Source organism: Lepisma saccharinum, chromosome 29 (assembly GCF_977018435.1).
Source record: "Lepisma saccharinum chromosome 29, izLepSacc3.1, whole genome shotgun sequence".
Classification (NCBI taxonomy): Eukaryota; Metazoa; Arthropoda; class Insecta; order Zygentoma; family Lepismatidae; genus Lepisma; species Lepisma saccharinum.
The window spans coordinates 50,732,361-50,756,012 of NC_139257.1; the positions used below are offsets into that span (position 1 = coordinate 50,732,361).

The window sequence follows — 23,652 nt, forward strand, 5'->3', positions numbered from 1 at the left end:
TTTTATGGAAGATGAGTGCAGGGGTAAAACATTTCCCAGTTTCGAGTCTTTTGCAACGCAGCTAGATAATTTGCACACGGAAACAGGTGCCAGGCCTACAGTACTGAAGCCAAAACTTAATTAATAAGTAAATAAATAAATACATAAAATAATCAATGTCAATTTTATGGTATGCTTCCTTTTTCAGGCTCTCGTTGTTAGGTCTAAGATAAGTAGACCGCCAGTGATTCTTGGAATGTAAATTAGCCCTCAAACGAAAAAGTTTGGCCACCGCTGGCCTATATCCATGTGTAGATTATGTAAACAGCATGGAGATGAGCATGGACTTAACAATGAATGTTGTAGAAATAAAATGGGATTGTCTGAAGATCAGTTGTTCAAGAAGCATGAGAAATATTTTACACAATATAAGAAATATAAAAAGGGGGCATGTGCTACCTAGGTAGTAAATGGAACATTAAGTTGATGAAAATATTCTCTTGGGTTATCAACCAAATGAGATCTGGTAACCTGGTAGCTTGGAAACCTTACCACATCTCACCTGGTCGATAGGCTGAGAGAATCTTTTCATCATTCATCGCCAGAAAAGCTTCACGACTTACTTCTATTAACATAAGTGTTAATGCGATTTATCCCCAGTAGTAAACTTCTCGATACCAGATTCACCAAACTGACAGCAATATTGTGTAGCAATTTTCTGGATTTTCATATTGCATTTCCTTTCCACACTTGAAATGATATCACTCAAAATGACTGCACATGCAAATCTTATATCGTATCCATTATCTTTTTTACTTTCATAAACAGAACACTAACGCAGCATCATCTTTAGTATTCTAAAGAGTAAAGAGACTCTAACTAGACAAAATTATAGATTGTGTTACCTTGGCAGCCACCTTGCCCATCGGTCTTGAGTCCCGGTTCGCAGGTGACTGGAAGTTCATCAGAAAAAGAAGCAACCACGTCCTCCTCCTTTGCACATCTGTAGGAACCAACAGTGTTTATGCAGCCAAGTTCACAGTAGACACCCATCTCTTCTATCTCACATTCGTCAACATCTGAAATGAATCGGTGTGAGTAACACAAACATAGTAACAGCAAACTATACCACTTTATAAACTTCAAATAAAAGATTAAAATGTTGTTTTTCACTGAAGAGCGAAGCAAAATTAATTTGAGAGCATATTACTTTAGACATTGTTTACAACCCCAGTTTTCCCTACTCCACATAAAATCTGGCAATGAGACACATACCACAGGTCATCAGGCATGCAATCCCAGAAGTGTTTTTGTACTCTTCTTACTGAAATCTGAATCCATGTATCAGTCAAGTGAGAGAGTCTACAGCAAAAAGAAGTAGGCTTTTACTAAGTAAATCAAAAACTAAAGGCAATTTTGTGTTTTTGCAAGAATAAACGAAGACTTCGTGTGTGCGACGTTACCACGTGTATACTTGGAGTGACGTGGAAGTAGGAGTATCCATCACTGCTCCATTCAGTCGAGTGTTGCGGAGCAAAAAGGTCACATGTATGGACGCACCACTCCAGGAATGCACCATCGAGGAACAGCACGCCGTAGTGCGCTTTCTGTGGTCGGAGGGAGTCAAACCGACAGACATCCACTGTCGGCTGTTAGTGCAGTATGGAGCAAGCACCATGACTCAATGAAAGGTGTATGAGTGGGTAGACCACTTTAAAGCTTCGTGGTCGTCGGTTTAGGTCAAATGACGAGGTCCAGCAGGAGGTGCAGATGTGGCTTCGTGACTAACCAAAAACCTTCTTCGCGGACGGGATACAGAAGTTGATTGCACGATACCAAAAGTGCATTGCCGTGCAGGGGTCATATGTGGAAAAGTGATATGTGTAGTTCTTCTTGTGTGGAAATAAAGATGTTATGTGAAAATTGCCTTTACTTTTTGAATGACCCTAATATATGCACAGGTAGTGGTTGTCTTGAGGTCTTATACATATGTACGAGTCTAATTGTGAAATTAATCAGTGCTTGCCTCTATAAGGACAAATAGCAGAATACTGACCATACCATTGCCTTATACCTGTCCTCCTCTGTGGCTGTGCAGTCTAAGGTGTTGTGCTTTGGGCCCCAACTCCAACTGCAGAATGGCATGGGTTTGAGTCTGCCTGAGTTCAGTCTTTGGGTTCTCAGCCTGTGTATAGGACCGGTGGCCACCCACCATCGTGACGAAATTGGGGAGCTACGAGTGAGTAGCGTAACCCGGTCTCGGAAATCTCATATAACGGCTGGGGGTTCGACGTGCTGACCCCATGCCACCCTATTACAGGTTGAAGATCTCCACACCCCTAGGTAGGATTGTGGGAAAGAGACTGGTAGTCAGGGATCGCTCTAGGCCTTTCAAGGGCTGTCGAGCCACGGGTTATTGTCTTATATCTGAGTGTTTAATTGTTGTTAATTAATGTATAAGGATGAGCCCCTGAGTAGCCTACTGTTATTGTATTGAGTTGCCACATGATTTGTATTGGCAAGTGCACCTAGTTCTACTTGGTGTCGATTTAGAGAACAATGAACAATGTATCCTTGTGCACAGCCTATTCGCACATGCCACATCATTACCCAGTTTGCCAGTGCCACTCCAGACTAGTGTTTGAAGTGGTAGGTTTATTCTGGAACCTCTACTATCACTTAGTGGTCTGTTGTCTGCTGGAAGTCTTTGGCAACTATCACATGAGTGCTTCCATGCAGTAAGAGGAGCACTGGAAACAGCACGTGCTTCTTTCTCTGCAAGCGAAAGTTCCTCCTTTCCTTTATGCTTGGTTGCCACATTTAAAGGGAAGGTAGCTGACACAGAGGGAGCAGGCATTTTAAATGGTGAGAGGAAAAGAATTTGCCCTCTAAGGCTTGAATAGCTCATGGTTATTATTTGCTTGCCCTTTCGAAGGACTTGTGCAACAGCGCAGGAAGTTGCCATGTTTGCATGAAACATACATTTCGCAACAACCTGCAGATGGCAGTTCATTTCTTGGCGGGAGCTGTACCAGGATAAACCTTCTGGCTATAGGTGGGGGTGTTTGTTTGAGCCTTGGGGTTAGCTGGATTATACTTCATGCTTTAGCATGGGACAATGGGGTAGCTGGTGGGGGGGGGGTGCTTTGCGTAATTTTTCCTTGCTAGGAGGATACCATCACCCTGCATTCCCCTTCACTCCAAGAACTGCTCAAGAGCCTATATAAGAGCATATTCAGTCATGGAAACAAGCAGCAAGTGTGAACTGACTGATCACTCCAGGAGTTGGTGTATTCCCTATTCAAACCGAGGATTGGTTTTGGTCAACTGTAAGATCTTCTTACGTCATTGCACTAGGGAATTCAGGGAAATTTAGTGTCAAACAGTTGGCAGGTGCTTCCGAGGAACCTTCCAGGATCGACAACAGACAGTAGGGTGCTTATGACAGCACACCATGATAGGTAGCAATAAATAGGCCTAAATGCATTGTATTTTGCTATGTTATACCAAGTGGACAGGTGAAAATATCGGGCTTATGTGTAACAATCGAACTTCTAACATTTTCCTGTTTCTGATGAGCGAATTTTTGTGGCATTCTCAAGAACAAGTGAACAAGAAAAACTTACTTGTCGATAAGAAGTTTTAGGCTGTGTTGGCAATATGGCTCAGCATACCACGTCCACACATATACAGCAAACAATAGAACGAAAGATGATAAACTGTTATTTATTCACACACCCCATCACTAAGGAAATTTTCCAAATACCTCATAAATCTCTTTAAAAAGCTAAATTTATGGTCATGTTGGTGCCAATTTCACCTTACAGCTACCTAAAACAAAATTAGAACTGCAAGTGAGACTCTGAGATAAACACCTATGCAAAACAAAGTGCATGGTTGTAATCTTTCACTTGTGCACTCATCCAAAGGAAATGTGGAGATGCACCAATCTGAGTGAAGCACCATCTAGACCCAGATGGCAGTGGGAGATCTGACTAGCCTGCACCACGAGGTTGATGCCCCGGAAATTTTTGAGGCGAAGATTGTTGGTGGGGGCAAATCCACCCCGTCCCCCCAGGATTTTGCACCCCTTCCCAAAGTTAATGTACACGAGTAGGCATCACAGACTTTCCTTTGATTTTTGTTACTTAGCGTCACTTCTCTGCCACGTTTTGCAGCGTAATTACGATGAAGATGCGTGTGATGATATGATGAAATTGACGACGGGTCACTCGCAAAGAACACCCATGCTAAGCGCACTTGCACACACCGTTCTTTTGCCGGGGTAGTTTTCCGCTGCAGCGCCTATACCGACAACATGTTTTGTTTCTCACCATGGCCTTGGAGATAAAGCACGAAAGCCTGGTGGTTTCTGCCCTGTGTTGCCAACCTCCTGATAAGAAAAAGCTGTTTAATCTGTGAAATTATGCTAAATGCTGATGAATTGTGCTAGGCTCTAAATAATAATAACAATGAATTATTATTATTGATAATTAGTAACAGTAATTTATTATTGATTATTTCTAGGATGATTGTAATTTTAAGTTAGGCATCTATTTTTCGAGATGAGTTCAACATTGAGACTAGAGAAGATTTGAGATGATTCGTCGACTACAAAGCGGAACATTTGTGCCCCACAACTTTCTGCCGATTCTTGCGATGAAATGTTCCTCGCGAGGTAAATGGGAAAATGAAGAGGGGAGGGTGTGGTTGGAAAGGCATGTAGTCTGGAAATAAGATCCGAATGTTATTTTATTTTAAATTTCTCAAAATATCGGTTTTTGAAGCATATTTCTCCCTCACAGAGCATCAAGTTTCCAAATTATGTTAGATTTTCTCATTATGCAATCACAGACTGCTAGGTGTGAACGAAACTCATATTGTGCTAGGTTTAGCATCATTATGCTAGGGTAGGCATCGCTGTCCTGCTTCAAAACAACTTCCATCTAAATTTTATAGTTTGGGTCCGTGTCCTTTTTTTCATTGTCCGAGGTGCAGGGGGCTGGTCCATCCCGACTCTCGGTTTGTCGAAGGGAGCTCCGGACGCATACCCACCATCGAAAGGTCCTTCCTGGAAATTTGTTGTGTCGGGCTACGTGTGCGCCTGTCCCATTTGTCCCGTTGTTTCTTGGTTCACACGAAATCGAGGTAGGGGTCGCAGTCGATGTTATCGGTGTGTGTGCAAACGTGCTAAGGCCCGGATTTGTGCCCGGAACCCCCGGCGTCATTGCACGCTGTACTGTGCAGCAAAAAAAAAAATGTATACACACTTTGAACTGACATAGAAACTTTATTTCCGAACCTACAAGATTAAATTTCTGGGAAAAGATAGGCTACAGTCCAATTTGAAAAATAAGTGTAGTTTCTGGTCAAACTGAATGCTCCAAATGGTGGTTAAAGTAAATGTTCAAATGAGCAAGGGTCACGTGAGAGTGGTGTAAGCGTACCATACCCGTTCGATTAAGAAATATTGACCCTGGCAGACCTTGTCAGCTCCTGCTTAGAAATGTGTTGGGTAAGCCTTTCACAGGAAATGGTAAGAATACTGGCCTTTGGCAAGAGGTGACGAGAGGCCAAGCGAGGGTTTAAATAGGTGCTAGTAGTGTGCTACGCATTCTGAAGAGAGGAAAGTTGCGTGTGTACATTCCAAGGCTGGTGCAACAGCTAAGTGATGACGATTCAGACCACAGGGTACAATTTTGTGAATGGGTTCAGGAGATGGTTACACGTGAACCGGGATTTGTGGGAAGCATTGTTTGGTCGGATGAAGCACAATTCAAACTTAATGGAACTGTCAATAGGCATAATTGTGTGTGCTGGGCTGAAGATAATCCCCACATTACTGTTGAAAAGGCTGTGAATTTGCCTGGTATAAATGTGTGGTGTGGTTTGTCTCCTAGGGAACTCATTGGTCCTTTCCGTTTTGAAGGTACTGTAACTGGAGAAAAGTACCTAACAATGCTTGTTGATTCCATTTTACCTGCCATTCGTGCAATGTACGGTAACAACAAGTTTTATTGCCAACAAAATGGCGTCCCACCGCACTATCATAGGGATGTGCGAGCATACCTGGATCAAAATGTACCAGGCCAGTGGATAGGATGCAGGGGACCAATCGAATTTCCTGCACGCTCTCCAGACCTTACGCCGCTCGATTTTTTCTTATGGGGCACAGTAAAAGATGAGGTGTACCGTCGTAAAACACGTAACCTGGACACACTTTGGGATGAGATTCAAGCGGTGTGTGCAGAAATCCCATTGGACACTTTGGTGCGAAGTACGGAATCAGTCGTGACTCGTACTCAGAAATGTATCGAAGCTGAAGGCCAACATTTTGAACATTTACTTGAACCACCATTTTGAACATTCAGATTGACCAGAAACTACACTTATTTTTCAAATTGGACTGTAGCCTTTCTTTTCCCAGAAATTTTAACCTTGTAGGTTGGGAAATAAATTTTCTATGACAGTTCAAAGTGTGTATACATTTTTTTTACGCACCCGGTATATACAGTGGACTCTTTTTAATTTGAACTCCAAGGGACTACGAAAAAAAATCGAATTAACCAGAATATAATAAAAAACACAACAATGAAATAACACACTGTATTAAACATACGTAAAACTGCATTAATATGCAAACAGTAACACCTTACCTTACAACTGCTGTTTTATTCATATCGCCATCCAGGAACAGTACACTTATTGGAACATTCGCATGAAGTGATTGTTTTTCATTTCTCTTTCTACCTCTCTAAGCACTTCAACTTTCTTATCTAATGTTAAGCTACTGTACGCACCACGTTTCGACATTGTGACTCTACTAAAACACACAGACAAATGACCCCTTCTGTCCGGCTATCCGCTCCCCTCTCAACTTGTTTTTGAGAGGGTGAAGGTCTCATTCCTACAAACAAAAGCTCTGGGGATTCTCGCTGCCCTCTCTTATCTGCCATGGGTACATCTGTTAACCATAGAAACAACCTTTTCAAGAAGAAAAGGGGGACGAGTGATCTGTTGGAATCTCTTATGTAGCAACCACTTTGGTCTTTCTTGGAAAGATTTATGTTAAATTATTGGAAAACTGAGTTCGAATTATCCAAAGTTAACCTTCAAAGTTCGAATTAAGTAGTCATTTTTAACATTGTTTTAGATAGAGGTTTCAAGGGTAATGTGCTTTTGTTCGAATTAAAGAGAGCGCACTGTATACCTGCTTTCAGGTTCAAAAATTGAACTACAAGAAAATATGATTAAGAAATTCGTCATTTCAGTAGGTAGGCGAAGTTAAATTGATGCTAATGTAGAATGTATGTTGTTCGAAGTCTTCATTCAGTTCACAATAGTGTCGGCCTGGGACAGCATCTTGCACTCGGCAAAGCACATGTTGGTGGAAAGGAGCGACAGAGAAGCATGAAGAATTTTTAGAAATACTGACCACTCCTTCTGCCATTACCCTACCCGCATCTTCTAATATCAAAGCTTTTAATGGCTTTCATTGCTAACATTAATCATGGTTCAGTTTGAAGGGGGAGCACTGAAGCCTGTCTCCTGTACAAAATGCCAACTGGTATTCTTGTAAGCAACAACCAGTTTTGAGACGTGACTATAATATGTGTGGATGAGCACCGTCCAAACTACCCTGTCACAAAATACTGCTTGCTAGTTAGATTTAGTTCCCTAATTTCTATACTATAAATTTGACAATATAGTCTTTAAACAATTGTGTGACAACTCACTAAGTAGCGTGTAAATAGTTTGATAGTTGTCAATTTCAGATGGAGGAAACAAGCACCAAACATAGGGTACTGTGGAAATTATGTTCTTTTTAGCTCCTGAATCTCAACTTCATTGACATTGTGAAACAAAGTAAATGCTTTTAAGTTTACCTGTATGGAATTTAGAGCAATTATAACAATTTCCTTTAATAAGTAATAATAATAAACATTTATCAGGCACGTATCTAGAAATACATTTCGGGGGGTCCGACCAAGTGTCTCAATAATAATAACAAAGGAGCCGAACGCGAGTGAAACACCATTTATTATACGTACCTTCATCACTATTATTTATCTTACTTTTCTGCCACTTCTGTTTAATTGCAACGATGAATGATGATTACATGAAAACAGGGGTGTCCACAGGGGGTTTCATGACGCGCCCGCGTCATGGGATTTTTTTTGGGGGGGGGACAATTTAAACCAATTCTATATATCTTCACACAAAAATGTGGGGGGGATCGTTTCGTTTGATTGACTTGTTATTGATTTCTAGTTTTGGTTATTATTATATATAGTTTTCTATCTACCTGTGGGTGATCGCAGCGATAGAATTGAAATGAAACACAACCTCTTATGCCTTTAGAATCGGTTTGGATGGGGGGGGGGCATGGTATTCGCATTAATACAAGGTTAGTCGAGCAGACAAACTGTGAAGAATAACGTTGACTAACAATGGCAGTGAGTCTAAAGTATCTAAGTTAATACACTGCTCTCCATAAATTAAGCAACAAATGGTGATCATCCAATAGAATCAAACACAAGGCCAGAGGGTGTACATATTTTATTTGTAACGAAAGAAACAAGTGTCCCACGCCTTACAGAACAGAAGAAACACAAAACAAGGTACACTCGTGGGCAAAAGAAATGAAATGTATGCATGGAGCATCACAGGTGGTAAACGTTGGAGACGGAAAGTGACCATTATCTGACACTAATAAGGGATATGATCACCGCGCGCAGCAATGCACGCCTCACAACGCCGCCGCATGCTGCCAATAAGGTTGTCCACCAACTCATTGGGTATGAGGGTCCATTGTTGGGAGAGAGACAGTTGAAGGTCTTGGAGTGTTTGTGGAGGGGGCACAAGACCAGCGAGACGTCTCCCCAGAGCATCCCACATGTGTTCAATGGGGTTAGGGTCCGGCGAACGGGATGGCCACACCATGCGTTGAATATGGTGTTCGTCCAAGAACCGATCGACTAGTCCTGCCCTATGGGGACGGGCATTATCATCCTGCAGAATGAAGCCCGGACCTCGTTCTCGTGCGAATAGTTTCACATAACGTGCAAGGACCTCATCCCTATAGCGCTGACCTGTCATGGTGACACGTGGGAGGATATAGAGGTCAGTACGTCCACCAATAGAAATGCCACCCCATACAAGCACACCTCCACCACCATATCTGTCCCTTTCAACAATATTGGAGGGATGGAAACGAGTTCCTGCCTCTCTCCAGACCAATCGGCGTCGCGAATCACTGTCCAGTGAGAATCTGGACTCATCAGTGAAGAGAACGGACTGCCACTGGTCCAGTGTCCAGTTCACATGTTCTCGTGCCCAACGTAAGCGGGCTGTCTTCTGACGCTGGGTGAGTGGTATACACAACACTGGTCTCCTGGCATACAACCCACCCTCGCGTAGCCGTCTGCGTACTGTACTCGTTGACATAGGCCGTCCTGTGGCAGCAATAGCCGCTGCACGCACTTGGGTAGCTGTTGCGGACCTGTTACGCCGACTTGTCAAACGGATATATCGGTCATCCCTGACCGATGTCACACGCGGTCGACCTCCACTGAAACTCCGCGATGCATTTTGCGTTCTCTGGAACTTGTTCCATAACCTACTGACAACTGAACGATCGACATTGAGCCATCTGGCCACTTCGTCCTGACGCTGCCCTGCTTCTAGTCTACCGATGGCACGCCACCGTAATTCATCAGCCAAATGATGCCTGGTTGCCATATTCGACCCTTTCCGCACACTTGACTCACCTCTGCACTCTCCAGATAGAGACACACACCTCTTCCGTGAAAGCGCGTCTTCGACTCCAATACCTGGTACGCCAGAAATCCGTGCGAGGGCACGATGATCGCACTTTATGACTCACCTGTTTTCCCTAACGCATTCGTTGCTTTCTTTCAGCGTGCCCACCACTCTTCTTCTCTTTTCTCCAACTGTTTTCTCTTTTATCTCACATTTTCTTGTTGTTGCTTAATTTCTGGAGGGCAGTGTATATATATTGCTTTAATATGTATGTATTATACAGTGACGCAGCCACAGGGGGCAGGGGGACATTGCCCCGACCACAACCTTCGACGGAAGTCAATTCAGGGTAGCAAGGCATAGGCGCCGACTCCATGGGGCTTGGGGGGCTCGAGCCCGCCCCAATATTAACGATGTGGGGCAGAGCCCCCCAAATAATTTTGCTTAAGAGGATCTAATGTATTATTTTGCTTCTCTTGTAAAGTTTACTCTCAATTGTGCCACATGAACTTAACTTTAAATAAACATTTGAAATGTTCTAGACCATCAACTTTGGGGGGGTTGAGACCGCTAAACCAACTTTGGGGAGGCTATGACCAGAGACAGCAAAACACATGACTTATTACTATATACTAAATATGTAATTATGAGTATTGTTAAAATTTTTACTAAAAAAGAGTTTCAAAGACGATGTGCATGAACTAGGGTAGTGGTTGGGACGTTCGGACTGCAAATGGCTCTCACGTGACATTCAAAAACGAGATCATTGATAGCTATATTAGAGAGAGATCTGTTTTGCGCTCCGTGGTAGCAGATATTAAAAGTCGGGAATGTTTTGCTATTATGGTTGACGAAACATGTCGCATATCCATCCGTGGACAAAATATTCTGCATTCGAACTGTGAATAAAAGACTTGATATTTTTGAGGAATTAATGGCCTTTCATTAGGGGTGTGCGGGACGGGATCGGGAAGGGAAAAATTTTCAATTTCCGGACTAAGTCGGGAAATTTTCGGGACGGGAAATGTTCGAAATTTCCCGAAGTTCTGAAAATCTCGAATTCTACACGTCATTTTCACTTTAAGTGATTTCTGGATTAAAAACTAACACTTTACGATATGTTCCAGAAATTGACAATGGAGAAAACGTCGAGAAATAGCAACATTTTAAAATGACCATTCGGTATTTCCCGACTGCTCGGGATCCCGAAAAGTAGGAAATCATTTCCCGAAGTCTGGATCGGGACGGGAAATTTTTTTCCCCGATCCCGGTCCCGAATTTTCGGGATCCCGCACACCCCTAGCTTTTATGAGATTCCGAACACTGAGGCCAAAACTTAAAGAAGGGAGAGAGTGAATCATTCATTAATTTATTTCAGTGATCAGAGCCCCCCCCCAATAATTTTGACAAGTCGGCGCACCTGGCAAAGGGGGACAAACATTGACGGCCAAGGGCAACTGCAGGGGAGGGGAGCACAGAGGAGCAATTGCCACTTCGACTTCAAATTTTATGCAGACATAAATTCATTTTGTAAAATTTTGTTGCGGCTTGGCTCGCATTATCTGCTTTTCTCGTTTTCGTCAAGTTCAGAGCTGTAGCTAGGGGCGGCGCCGAATGATCTAAAAAAAAGTTGTAAAAGAGAGAATGCCATGGCGTCCAGTGAAATTATTTGCGCACTATTAAATCAATATTGTTTATAATTGCAAAAATTGGATCTAAAAATTTTCTTGCTCGCTTCGCTCACAATCTACTTGTTTTGTGTAATGTAATATATTTAAATAATATATTTGTATTGAATAAGCTTTGAATACGTACACAATTTAGTGTTTGCTTGTTGCATATGTATTTTCTATTTTATGTCGCTCCATGTTGCATATGTGTAAAACATACTGTATGTTGTACATATAAGTTACACATGTATCTTCGGAATTCATTTATCATTCATTTTCTGTCGTTCAAAAATACAGTTCGTGTGCTTGATTTCCATTATTAGCCAATGTGAAATTGACGGTGTTGAAAAAATATTTCAAATCGTTTGTTCCAAACAAATGCTTTAGCACAGACTTCTACCCCCTTCTTTAATTTATGAGGATAATAATAAAGCCGTCATTAATGTTGTTATTATTATTGGTACGTTTATCCTGGTACTTGCCCCCCCCTACTCCAGACAAAAATTCGTGGTTGCACCTCTGGTATTATATTTATCCACAAATTTTGTCTGACAAAATTAATATGAGTAATTAATTCGGCATAAACGGGGGAAATGTTCTACGTTTTGGGGGGGAGTGCGTCATGGGCCTTGGGGGGGGATCGGCACCCCTGCATGAAAATACCAAGTGGGCACTGAACTTGGAACACCGTGCTCAGGCTTGGATTTGAACATGGAAACTTTGGTCATGAGATTGAAAGTGGACCACTCAACGCGCTCGCCCACAGAGGTGACTCTTTTGTTTAATTACAAGTAAGTTTTAATGAGAACCAAATAAGATAGCGTGCATGTGAGATACATTTCGGATATACAATGTGTTCCGTTCAAATCTCCATAATTTTAATTTATTACTGAGCCCGTTCAGAAAGTCGCATGAGTTTAACGCGTTAAACGAGTTATGGTAACTGGCTGTCCCATAAGTGCTTCCGTGCGTTTCGTGAGTTTCATTATGCTGTCCCAAAGGTCGCATTCCGTGCGTTTCGTACAAGAACGAGTTCACCAAACGCACGGGCCAGGAGGCTGGTTTGTTCCGTGAGAATCGTCTGCTACTTTCAGACATCGCGCGCGCTGATGGATTCAAACTGCACTAGTTCGGAAAATGTATTATAATTTTAACAGATAGCGGTATGAAGCAACATGCGCAAGATGAGTGTGTGTATAACCGTTCTTAGAATGTGATTAAAATGAGTAACAGTGTCCACAGTAGAGTTTATTTTTGTCGTAAGGACATTCCTTCCGCTGGACGCCATGTGGAAACTTTCTCTAAACAATACGCTGCGCCTGCGCTTTCGCCTAGAGTGTCTCATAAGTCTGTAAAGTAACTGATTTCACCAGATTCAAGAGCCCGGTTATTTTCGTTGAATCCGTTCGTTTCGTTAAGACTTTCGGAACGCACCCACTGTGAACGAAGTGTGATGAATTGTGAAATAACTGTAACACCAAAAGAAAGGCCAGATCTTCAAGTTTTGTTTTCATGACTTTAAGTTGTCCGTTTGCTCACTATGCAGCGCCACGGTCTCATAAATAAAAATGGCGACTATTCAACAACACGCGCAGGCAGTGGTGTGGTATGCTGAGACAAAATCTGTGATTGCAAAGCAACGAAATTTCAGTCGAGTGTACGGAGGAGTTGCACCTGATGCTAAATCAATTAGGCTGTGGTTTAGTAAGTTTCTAACAACCGGCGCCCGACCCTGTGGCCGAGTGGTTAGCACATCGCGCTGCGACGCCAAGGGTCCCGGGTTCGAATCCCGGTCGGGCTTGGTTGTTTGTGAATGTCCATTCATCAATTTCATCATTTCATCACTCATACCCATCTTCGCAAATTAGCCAAGAGGCACAAAACGCGAAGTAAAATAAACTAAATCAATCAATCAATCAATCTAACAACCGGCAGTGTCCTAAAACAATCTGGTGGAGTTCGCCGTCGGAAGAAAAGGTGGAAGAAATTCGACTCCGCTGGACTTCTTCCCTCTGAGGTTACGTCATAATCCTGTATTTGCGGCTCCAGTGAATAACATCCCAGAGTTAGGAACCCGCATACGTGATACGATTGCAACAGTAACAGGGGACATGTTGGAGAGAACATGGCAAGAAGTTGAATACAGACTGGATATTGTTCGTGCTACCAATGGGGCACATGTGGAGGTGTATTAAGCTCTGTCCGAAAGGTACAAAGTACGGACTTGAAGTACGGTCTTAGCGGAAGTGACGTCACCTAGTACAGTTCGAAAGCGCCAGGAACAGAAGTACGGAAGTGCACAGCTTGCAGTACAGACGGGAGCTGACTAGGTCACGTGATTTCCACACTCGTTGTTCATTTGTTTAAAATCACGGAGGTAAGAAAGCCAGCAACACAGGTTAAATATACGTTATGGGCCAGCAAGTTGTTGGTTAAAGTTCTTATAATGTGTAGAAATGTATGTGTACGAACATTTGAAAATGCTATGTGATTTCTATGGTGAAAAATAAGTGTTTAAACAGTGGGGAAAACAACGAGTACTCTGTTTTATCTACTGATCGTATTTGGCGCTGCAGTCGAAGTGCAATTCGAAAGACGTGTACTTCCAGTCCACGACTTGAAGACTGCACTCCAAGACCATACTCGGAGGATGCTCGCTTCAAGTACGCTCCTGCACCTTTCGGACACGGCTTAAGTGTGTGGAAAATAAAATTTATGAGTTTTTCTTAAATTCTCTGAAATTTCATTGCTCTATCATTCATACTTTCTTTTCTACGATTAATTGAAATTTGGGAGATTTGGACGGAACGTATTATACTGTACCTTCACACGTCTTCCAATCTTCACCAAGCATGAATCCATCTGGGCAGATGCAGAAGGCGCTTCCCAAGGTGTTGAGGCAAGAGTGGGAGCAGTTGAAGTTGTTGGTGGCGCATTCATCCTCGTCCTCACACGTGTGGTTGTCTGCCGCCAAAGTGGTCCCAGGAATCCCCTCGCAGCTGCACGTGTAGCCACCCCATACATTGGTACATGTATCTTGGCATGGTCCGTGGCCGTTCCTCAAAAGGCACTCGTTACGATCTGCCTCAAAGAAAATGGTCATTTCAGGTGGGGCAATGACTTATTTAGAGGGCCATCAGGAAGTTCTGACGCCCCCGAAAGAGTTGAAAAGAACTAAAATTATAATTTGGGGGGGGACAAGAAAAAATATGCAAAATATTTATATATCGTTTGTTGCACAATGATTTGTTGCCAGATTGGTTTGCAGTGACAGTGTGTACGAAAATTAATGCATAATAATACTAGTGATAAGGGATTCATTTTCATAAGCTAGAAATAACAACTATTTGTTATCGTATAAGTCTGGCATTTTTCCATTTATTTAAATTTTTTCATTCGTGGAATAACTATTTGAAGAAATTTCGTATCGCATTGAAGTCTGTTAACTCTAGTATTTTTTCTTTGCAGTAATAAATTAAAATGCTCTAAAGTATATTTGAATCATATTTAACAAAGTCCAACCTCCAAGATATTAACGAGTAAGCCAGAATGAAATGAGATTGTTTTACAGGAATTTCCTACACACGTAAAGAAATCTTAAGTTTGTCAAATGTAACGTTAATGGTGAAAACACAGACTATGAAAAGAAATGTGCTATGCTTACTTCACTTGAACAATGTTAAATTTATGATAATTGAATATTTTATTTTTAAAGCCCAAAGGGTTATCAGTCTGTGTTGATATTATGTTAAGTTCAAATCTTATTATAAGTAATTCATTGAGTTTTATTTCCCTTACAGTTACTCACGTATATGTCCCTTGTTGAAACACAATGAAGTCTTCTACAGAAAACTCATTTCGTGATTTGTTTTGTTAGCAAATCAATGGAACCCATAGCAAAAATCTTTCCATGTGGAACATCAACTTCTTGTTGGATTGCAAGTGTTTCATTCTTAACTTCTTGATATTTTTGAAATAACCATTTCGTTTATTACTACTATATATTTGCAGTTCAAAAACGTTTCAACATCGAACTAACCAACACACTTCTTGCCGTTGGAAGCAAGTCTCAATCCCTGCGGGCAGTAGCATCTGAAGGAACCGGGTTTGTTGAGGCACATGCCTTCGCACCCTCCATTGTTTTCTTCACATTCATCGATATCTGTAATTATAAAATGAAACACACCTCAGTGGAAATGACGTGCATTGAGGTTAATAGGTATAATTACTTTTCATTATAAACATAATGCAGTATATGTAAATCACAGCCCTCCGATGTTGTAGTGGTTACGTCATTTGCTTTTGTGTTAATCATAAGAAGTACTCAAAATATTGTGGTATGTTCATAAATGATCACCTATAAAAAGGTTCGAATACGGCGTACCGTACCGCCAGAAATAAAACCATTGTGTGTACAGTCACGGACACTTCTGGGTTGTAACGACCCTATTGAAGAAGCACTGAAGCAAGCCCTCGATGTCTGACCACCAAGCGCCTTGTGAGTAGACAACCCAACCAGCATTGCAATTCTGCGGCTTGTATGCCAATCACGGGTATACATGTCTGTAAATTGAGCAGTTATGCCAAAGAGAAATACGAGATGAAGATTGTCGGATGTAATGTCTCGTGTTCTCGACATGGAATAATACTCGGTCCACGTTACGTTCCTTTATTGAATGTTGTTTGGGAACGAACCTCACGGACTGGGTTTATATTTTTAAACTGAATCAAAGTAAATGTCACTATTGAGTTTGGGAGCGCAGTCCATTGACGTGCATGATTTCTCTTTGTTCAACTGATACACGTATTTTCCTAATTAATATTATGTGACGCTCAAAATGTAGGATATTTGATATTTTTCAAATTCCACCTGGACGCCGGACATACGGCTAAAATGTGGGACATGTCCGGGAAAACCCGGACGTCTGGTAGCCCTACCCAGTCCGTCGGGTTCGTTCCCAAACAACATTAAATAAAGGAACGTAACGTGGACCGAGTATTATTCCATGTCGAGAACACGAGACATTACGTCCGTCAATCTTCATCTCGTATTTCTCTTTGGCATCACTGCTCAATTTACAGACATGTATACCCGTGATTGGTATACAAGCCGCAGAATTGCAAAGCTGGTTGGGTTGTCTACTCACAAGGCGCTTGGTGGTCAGACATCGAGGACTTGCTTCAGTGCTTCTTCAATAGAGTCGTTACAACCAGAAGTGTCCGTGATTGTACATGTATACACTGTGTACATGGACTTCCGCAGAATGTTTTCCACGGAGGGGCAAGCAAGGTAATTTTTTCCAGGGACGTAAAGGAGGCGTATTTTCCCCCATAATAGTGATGCCCCCTCAAAGACACTGCTTCAGTCTGAAATTATCATGCTTCTTCAACATCCTTATACTAATTAACATAAATTACTGTGATTGAAATGAAATTATGTGTGAAATATATACTTTTTAAGTGGACCTTTATTTTCCAGGGGGGGAAGCGCGGCCCCATCTTGCCCCCCTCCCGGACGTCCATGTATGCATACATACATGCATATACGTGATCATCTGCGAGCCATTGCAAATACACATTTATCAACGACGTATTTAGAAGGGTTCAGGGGGTCCGGACCACCCTCCCCCCCCAGAAATACTTACTAGGTACAAAAATTAAATAATGAAAATAATAAAATAACTAATCAATACATACTTGTTGTTTAATTCAGGGTTTATTTATTTCCGCCAAACTTATTGGAAGGCCAGGACTATATTGGGATCAAACGACTTTGAATAACAGTACCAAAGAAGATTTATACAAGATTAACATTCATAAAACATCAATAGGAACTTTACTTTTCGACAACTGGATCTAATATCCTTTTTTATATGTTCAATAAATATTCAATTCTTTATCTATTTTACATTAATTTCCTTTCAAGGTAGGGTTTTATCCTTTTTACAAATTTTGCCGACCTTAACTACACGTAAGCTAGATAATGAATGCGTGCTGTTATTCAACTATCCTTATACCGTCTTTTTACCTACTTATGTAATACAAATATAATATTAATTAATTTGAATAATTTAATTAATACTATTTTAATTAATTTCATATAATTATATTTATTTTAGTTTAAACATTATTATTATTATGAGACACTTGAATCGGACCCTCCCCCCCAGAAACATATTTCTAGATACGTGCCTGACGTTTATGTATACATTTTAAAAATCTACTAATATAGCTACATAAAGGCCTCACATGACATAAATTATGTGCAGTGCAATATAAATAGATGCATATATAACATATACCGTTGCAATTGATAGAACTTCTAAATTTGTCTATGCTGAGCTTCAAAAAAGCCAAAACCAAGATAATTGCCGCAGATATCTTACGTAATTTGATAAAAGCTTTACCGTTGTGAGTTTTTCATATAATTTACGGTTCTGGTCGAAGACCTATACTTGAGATAAATAGTGATAACATATTTTCAAGCAATCACTATTGTGATTTAGACCAAGTCGAATTGGGTAGCCGAATTAATTTTGGTGTGCGCGGCAATATAATGGGAGAAACTTTTTCGTAATTAATATTATTAGTATTTCGGAAAATTATCCAAATCTCTCTCCCCCCCCCCCCCCACCCCGCAAACACATCAGCTAGGTCCCTGACAAGAATACTGCATGCGCTTCGTAAGCAGACCATTATAATTACTTGGATGTGGCATCTAGGTCAAGTCGGGAGCTGTTGTCTACAGAGAGCAAAGGAACAAAAACCGCCGTAATATTAAACCCATCACGAGCCGAGTGGGCGGACGAACAGATCTTACTGACAACTTAATGAGCTCGACCGGTTTTTCCCGCATGGCCAAAACTTATCTTCGTCTTCTCCGCGTGTCTTTCACGTTTCCTGTCTTCTCTCCCTCCGGTATCCAGCCACGAACACTTAGGTTTAGAGCGTGTACGAGGGAATGTCAAGGAAGATGTCAGCTACCGGTTTATTTTGGACGTGATCTTTGTTTGAGGAAGCTGTTGCGTGTACATTATGCATCACGAACGAAAAGTGCACATCCATTGAGGAGTGGTAAGCACGGTGCGCTGCGACGTCAGGGGTGTTGGGTTCGAATCCCAGCCAAGGGCCCCCGTAGATTTTGTCTCGGGGGCGACACATATTGCACTTAAGTCATAGAAAATTATATTTTACCTGTTATTGTTATTATTTTACAAATCATAAAATTGAAATTGTTAACACGTAAAGTAAAAAGTAAAGTGCTCCCCTGTTCTTTTCACCACGCCATGAAGGCGTATAGGGGATGTGGAGTTAGGGTCCCGCGCTTTCTTGATCATGGCCGAAGTTGGAGGTGGTGTGATCAGCACCACGCCCCTGGCCGCCTTTACCCCTCAGAGTTTCCTCCAGGTACCCGCTAACACGACGCTGGGTGGGCGCCGGAGCCGCTTGAACAGATAGGGAAATAATCCCGGATCGAACCCGGGTCTCTCGGATAGTAGTCAGACGCCATAACGACTGATCTACCGCGGCATTTTGTTAACACGTTCAGACAGGAATTTGAAATGACGGCACGCGAATTATCAAGATCAGATCCCGACTTCAGGAAATGATTTCCCGACTTTTCGAGATCCCGAACAGTCGAGAAAATTCAAAGGAACGTATTTGGAATAGGGATGGCCAAAAATATCCGGATTCCGGAAAATTTTAAACACAGATTTGGAAATTTTACTATCCGGCTAATCTGGAAGTGGTTAACTGTTGGTATTTTCTGTACTCTGAAATTTCTTCAAATTGACAATTTTTAATCCGGAAGTGCACTTGGGGGCGAAATACACGTAGTGTGTAGAATTCGAATTTCCACCGCGTCTGGAAACTTCGAAAATTTCTCGACCTGGTCGGAGTTTTTTACAGTCCCGGACGTCGGGATTTAAAAAACTCCTCTTCCAAATCTGATCCCTCACATCTTTAGTTCATTGCCTCATCAAAGAAGGTCTTGCCTAGTTATGGCAGTAAACATTATTCTAATGCCTGACAAAAACTTTCTTGTTATTGTTTATTCTTGGACATGACAGTTAATTGCTATAACGTACAGCTTGTGTATCGCAAGAAACAATATTATTTGTAATAAAACATCGCCACAATTTGATCATTCGAATTACAGACTTTTCCCAGATATCTCGGGAGGGCTCCACAATTTGAAACTTACCGGGTGTTTCATAAATAATTGAGGATTTACAAATATTTATTGCAAGTAAAGTAAACTATTGAACTTACGTTAATTAAACCAATCCAGAACTAAAGAGGAACTCAGTTTTTTTTAAAAGCTACAAATGGTCAATGTGTGCACCAGGGGTGACACGGAACACATCGCATCAGCATGGGCTTGTCGATATGCTGCGATGATACGCTCCCTTAGGGCTGCGATATCACGCGGCATCGGTGAGACGAATACGCTGTTTTTGATGAAACCCCACAAAAGAATTCAGATGGTGTAAGGTCCGGTGATCTTGGGGAACAAAACATTGCACAAAACACTGTGAGTGGTGTGGGTGATTCGAGTGTCGCCTAACGGCAGGGATATGAACTCTCAGCTTAACAAAACATACTCGCACAAACTGTTTGCGTTCCTCGGTCGTTCTGGACTAGTTTCATTAACGTAAGTTTAATAGTTTACTTGCAATAAATTATTGTAGCCCCTCAATTATTTATGAAACACCCGGTATATATGAAAAAATATAAATATGCTGACCAAGGCAGTAATTTATTTTATTAAAAACATAAACTAAACGTAACGTTTCAACCTTCTAACAAGGTCTTCTTCAAACTCTGTATCAAGTACAAAAGTAACAAGATACACAAAAAGGGCATTATATATACACAAACATTACTCCCTCCAGACTATTAGAAAGTTGTTTTAGAACTTTCTAGCAGGTGGCTTTCACTAGTGAACTGTACTTTCACCTAAAAGGCTAAAAATATATACCGTGCGTCCATTTCGATCTGCAGCCGAGAGATCGGGAGAAACGTGGCGGGCGGCGCTGACGGAGATGCCGACATTTGAGGCCTGTAATGCCCGCTTATTTTTGTGGACATCTTGCAAAACGAGCAAGATGTGTGTTATAACACGCAAAAGTTCTTCTGCAATTCTTCCAAGTTCCACCCTTATATACACAAATAAATACGCTTTAGAAATTATATTAAGAGCCACAGATAATACTCTGTAAAACATTTTAATCATAGTTTTGACCAGTAACGTCCTGCTTAAGTTTATATCCTTGAAAGAGTTTTGTGTCGATGGGGATCGTTTGGAGGTTTCGAATGTGCAACACTGTATCAAGATTACGCTGCAGACGAACCGTTAAAAGCTAATGGTGTTCGTGAGCTTCCTTGCAATCCGAAATCTCCTAGCTCAAGTTTTTTGTTCCTTCGCGACTACAGAGCTGTGAATATAGTGGCAGGCAGATGTAAACCAAGAGCGTGTTAATTTCGTACTGTGCGTAAGAGTGTTATTCTTGGTTACTTGCCGTTACTTGTTTGTGTTATTGCAGTGTGTATGTGTGTTGTGTCAGTCAGACGATTGGAATGCCAGCCGCAAGGTTCACGTTAGAACAAAGAATTTTTATGTATGACACTTACGTGAAAACAGACTCGTGTCGAGACGTGTGTGAACAACTCTTATAACACAGGTTAGTGCTAGTTTTGCAATATTTATATAAATGTCTGCATATGTCCATAAAAATATGCGGGCATTACAGGCCGCAAACGTCGGCACCTCCGTCAGCGCCGCCCGCCACGTTTCTCCCGATCTCTCGGCTGCAGATCGAAATGGACGCACGGTACTTCCATATAGAATGTCGATTGGGCTTTATATCTCACGCTCTTTTTCCTTCATTTTCTTCCTTCACCTCTCCTCTTTCTCTCTTGTCCTTTCCACTCTTTCTAACACTTTCTTCCATTCTTTGTTTAACTTCAGTCCCCCATTCCAGTTCATTGTGTCTTCTTCACCTTTCTTCTCTATTTCCTTGGCTTCCTTCCATTTTCTCACTAGCATTCTCTTCTCCCTTCCTATCTGCTTAGCCTCATCCCACTCTATGTCATGTCCTGTTTCTCTCGTGTGTTTAAATATCGCATTTCTCTCTCTTTTAAGTCGTACATCATCCCTATGTTGTTTCAACCTGTCTTTCAGCCTTTTTTTTAGTTTCTCCTATGTACACACTCTGACATTCTTTACATTTCACTTCGTAGATAATCCCTTCCTCTTCCTCTTCTCTGTTTTCCTTTTTCTTGTTAGCATTCTTCGCTATTCCTAAGATGCTTCTCCCTCCCTTCCTGTAAGTTTTAATGCCCGCTTTCATGAGCACTTTGCATATATTTTCTGTGGTCTGCCCCATACTCCTTATTCCAAACCTTCTCTCTTTTTCTTTCTCTTCAAATTCTCACATTCCTCTTTTCTTCCTTCTTCTGTTTATGTCCAGTCTATCCTCCTTCTCATAGCCATTCTTTTCCAGCTGTTTCCATTGGCTATTTATTTTACCTTCTTTTTCACATTGTTTTGTGCATATTTTCTTGATTCTGTCCTCCATATTCTTTATAAAATTTCTTTTTGTCCCCTCACTTACATCACTTCTTTTGTGGCAGAATACCCCCGCTGCACACTTCTTCTGGTGCCAAGCGGTTTCAATTTCTTCTCCTCTCTTCCTTTTTATCAATATATCAAGGTAGCTTAACTTGCCTTCTTCTTCTATTTCAAGTTCCAATAATATCCCTCTTTCTTCATCTTGTATTTCTTCGGCAAAAATGTCAAGCTTCCTCTTCGTTCCCTTCCATATGCCAAAACAATCGTCCACATATCTGCAAAACAGAATCATTTTGTCACCTCCTTTTTCTATCACTTTCTTTTCCCATTCATTCATAACCAATTCAGCCAATGCTGGGCTTAGGCTAGAACCTATATTCAGTCCTTCACTCATTAACATTATTTTATCTCCCATTATACTGTAACCGTTATTCCAAATGGTTTCCAGCGCCTTCACTACCCTTTCACTATCCCATTCTCCTATAATTTCTTGTCCCATTCTCTTTTTAATAATGTCCAAAACGTGTTCCCTCTTGATGCTTGGGAACATACTTTTTACATCTAAGCTAAACATTGTCGTCTTCATCTCATTTAACTTAAGTCCTTTTATGAGGTCTACTACTCGCTCACTGTTCTTAACTGCTCTGCTTTCTTGCTGTGTTACTTTCTTTAATTTATTTTCCAAGGGTTCCAAAATATTGTTTCTGCAATTCATTACTGGTCTTAACTTTATCTCCTCTTTGTGTATCTTTGGACCTCTGACGGTGCTTGACGGTGCCAACTTTGAGATGGAGCCTGTTGTTATTCAGCCATCTTATGTTACATAAATCGTTGCAAGCTTACCACAGATAAACAATACCGTTTTCTGTGTGAGCGTTCGGTGTGGCAAGAATGTGGTCACTCGCATGCGTGGAAGTTTCGGCGTTCTCGAGATCAAGATTCGCTACTAGTACTTTCAAGTAGGCTAGCTTTCCGATTGTTCTCACAATGCTGGGCCAACGCCAAAATTTTGGGGCTTAAACCCAGAATTAATCGCCGAGAGCGTTATCCAGTTGGCTATGTGGTGGCAGTAAAACATCGTTTCTCAACCTATGGGGCGCGACCCATTGCTGGGTCCCGAAGGTGCCTTTGATTTGATCGGGCTCGAAAATGTATTTACTGTCTTAAAAAGCTATTACATTTTAATTACTAGGATATTTTGTTTTAACAGTTTAAATTCAACCCGTGTTGTACGTAGTCTGAACTCCACATTTCTATTATTCGCACTCTACCATTGCTTTTTACCGACATCTCTCAATTTCAGCATGTGTATTTATTTAGATGTTAGACTAGAGTAAATTAGTATTTTCAATTACATATTTTTACTTTTCTGGAATGAAGTGTGTGTCATATGTTTAGGCAAGTGTATAGAGGGCTTCTTAATGTACTCGATGTTAGCAAAAAAAATGATTATAAACTGGGTACACACCCCTACAAGTAATCCTGCCGGCGCAAATAGACGTAACTTGGCGGGGGCAAGAGGGGGCGCTTGCCCCCCTCCAAAAAATTTAAGGCCACTAAATTTAAAAGTTATAATGATGCTTTTGTTAACCTCTTAGAACCTGAGTTGCAAAGTATTGAACTGTATTTTTTTATGATTGTGCAAATGGAAGCTATTCAGCAAAA

At 41.3% G+C, this 23,652-nt stretch overlaps 2 protein-coding genes across 4 annotated transcripts in view; one reads left to right on the forward strand and one right to left on the reverse strand.

Annotated features, from left to right (window-relative positions):
- Atg13 (Autophagy-related 13) overlaps positions 1–23,652 on the forward strand; it is a 361,003-nt gene that overhangs the window by 136,796 nt on the left and 200,555 nt on the right. The gene's annotated exons all lie outside the window — the stretch shown is intronic.
- LOC145981335 (uncharacterized) overlaps positions 1–23,652 on the reverse strand; it is a 235,457-nt gene that overhangs the window by 54,346 nt on the left and 157,459 nt on the right. For all 3 annotated transcript variants that reach the window (XM_083114550.1, XM_083114551.1, XM_083114549.1), the window contains exons 8-10: positions 15,451–15,573; positions 14,235–14,492; positions 885–1,058 (exon numbers count right to left, since the gene is read on the reverse strand). In XM_083114550.1, the coding sequence (XP_082970676.1) occupies positions 885–1,058; positions 14,235–14,492; positions 15,451–15,573 (555 nt within the window). The remainder of the gene's footprint in view (positions 1–884; positions 1,059–14,234; positions 14,493–15,450; positions 15,574–23,652) is intronic.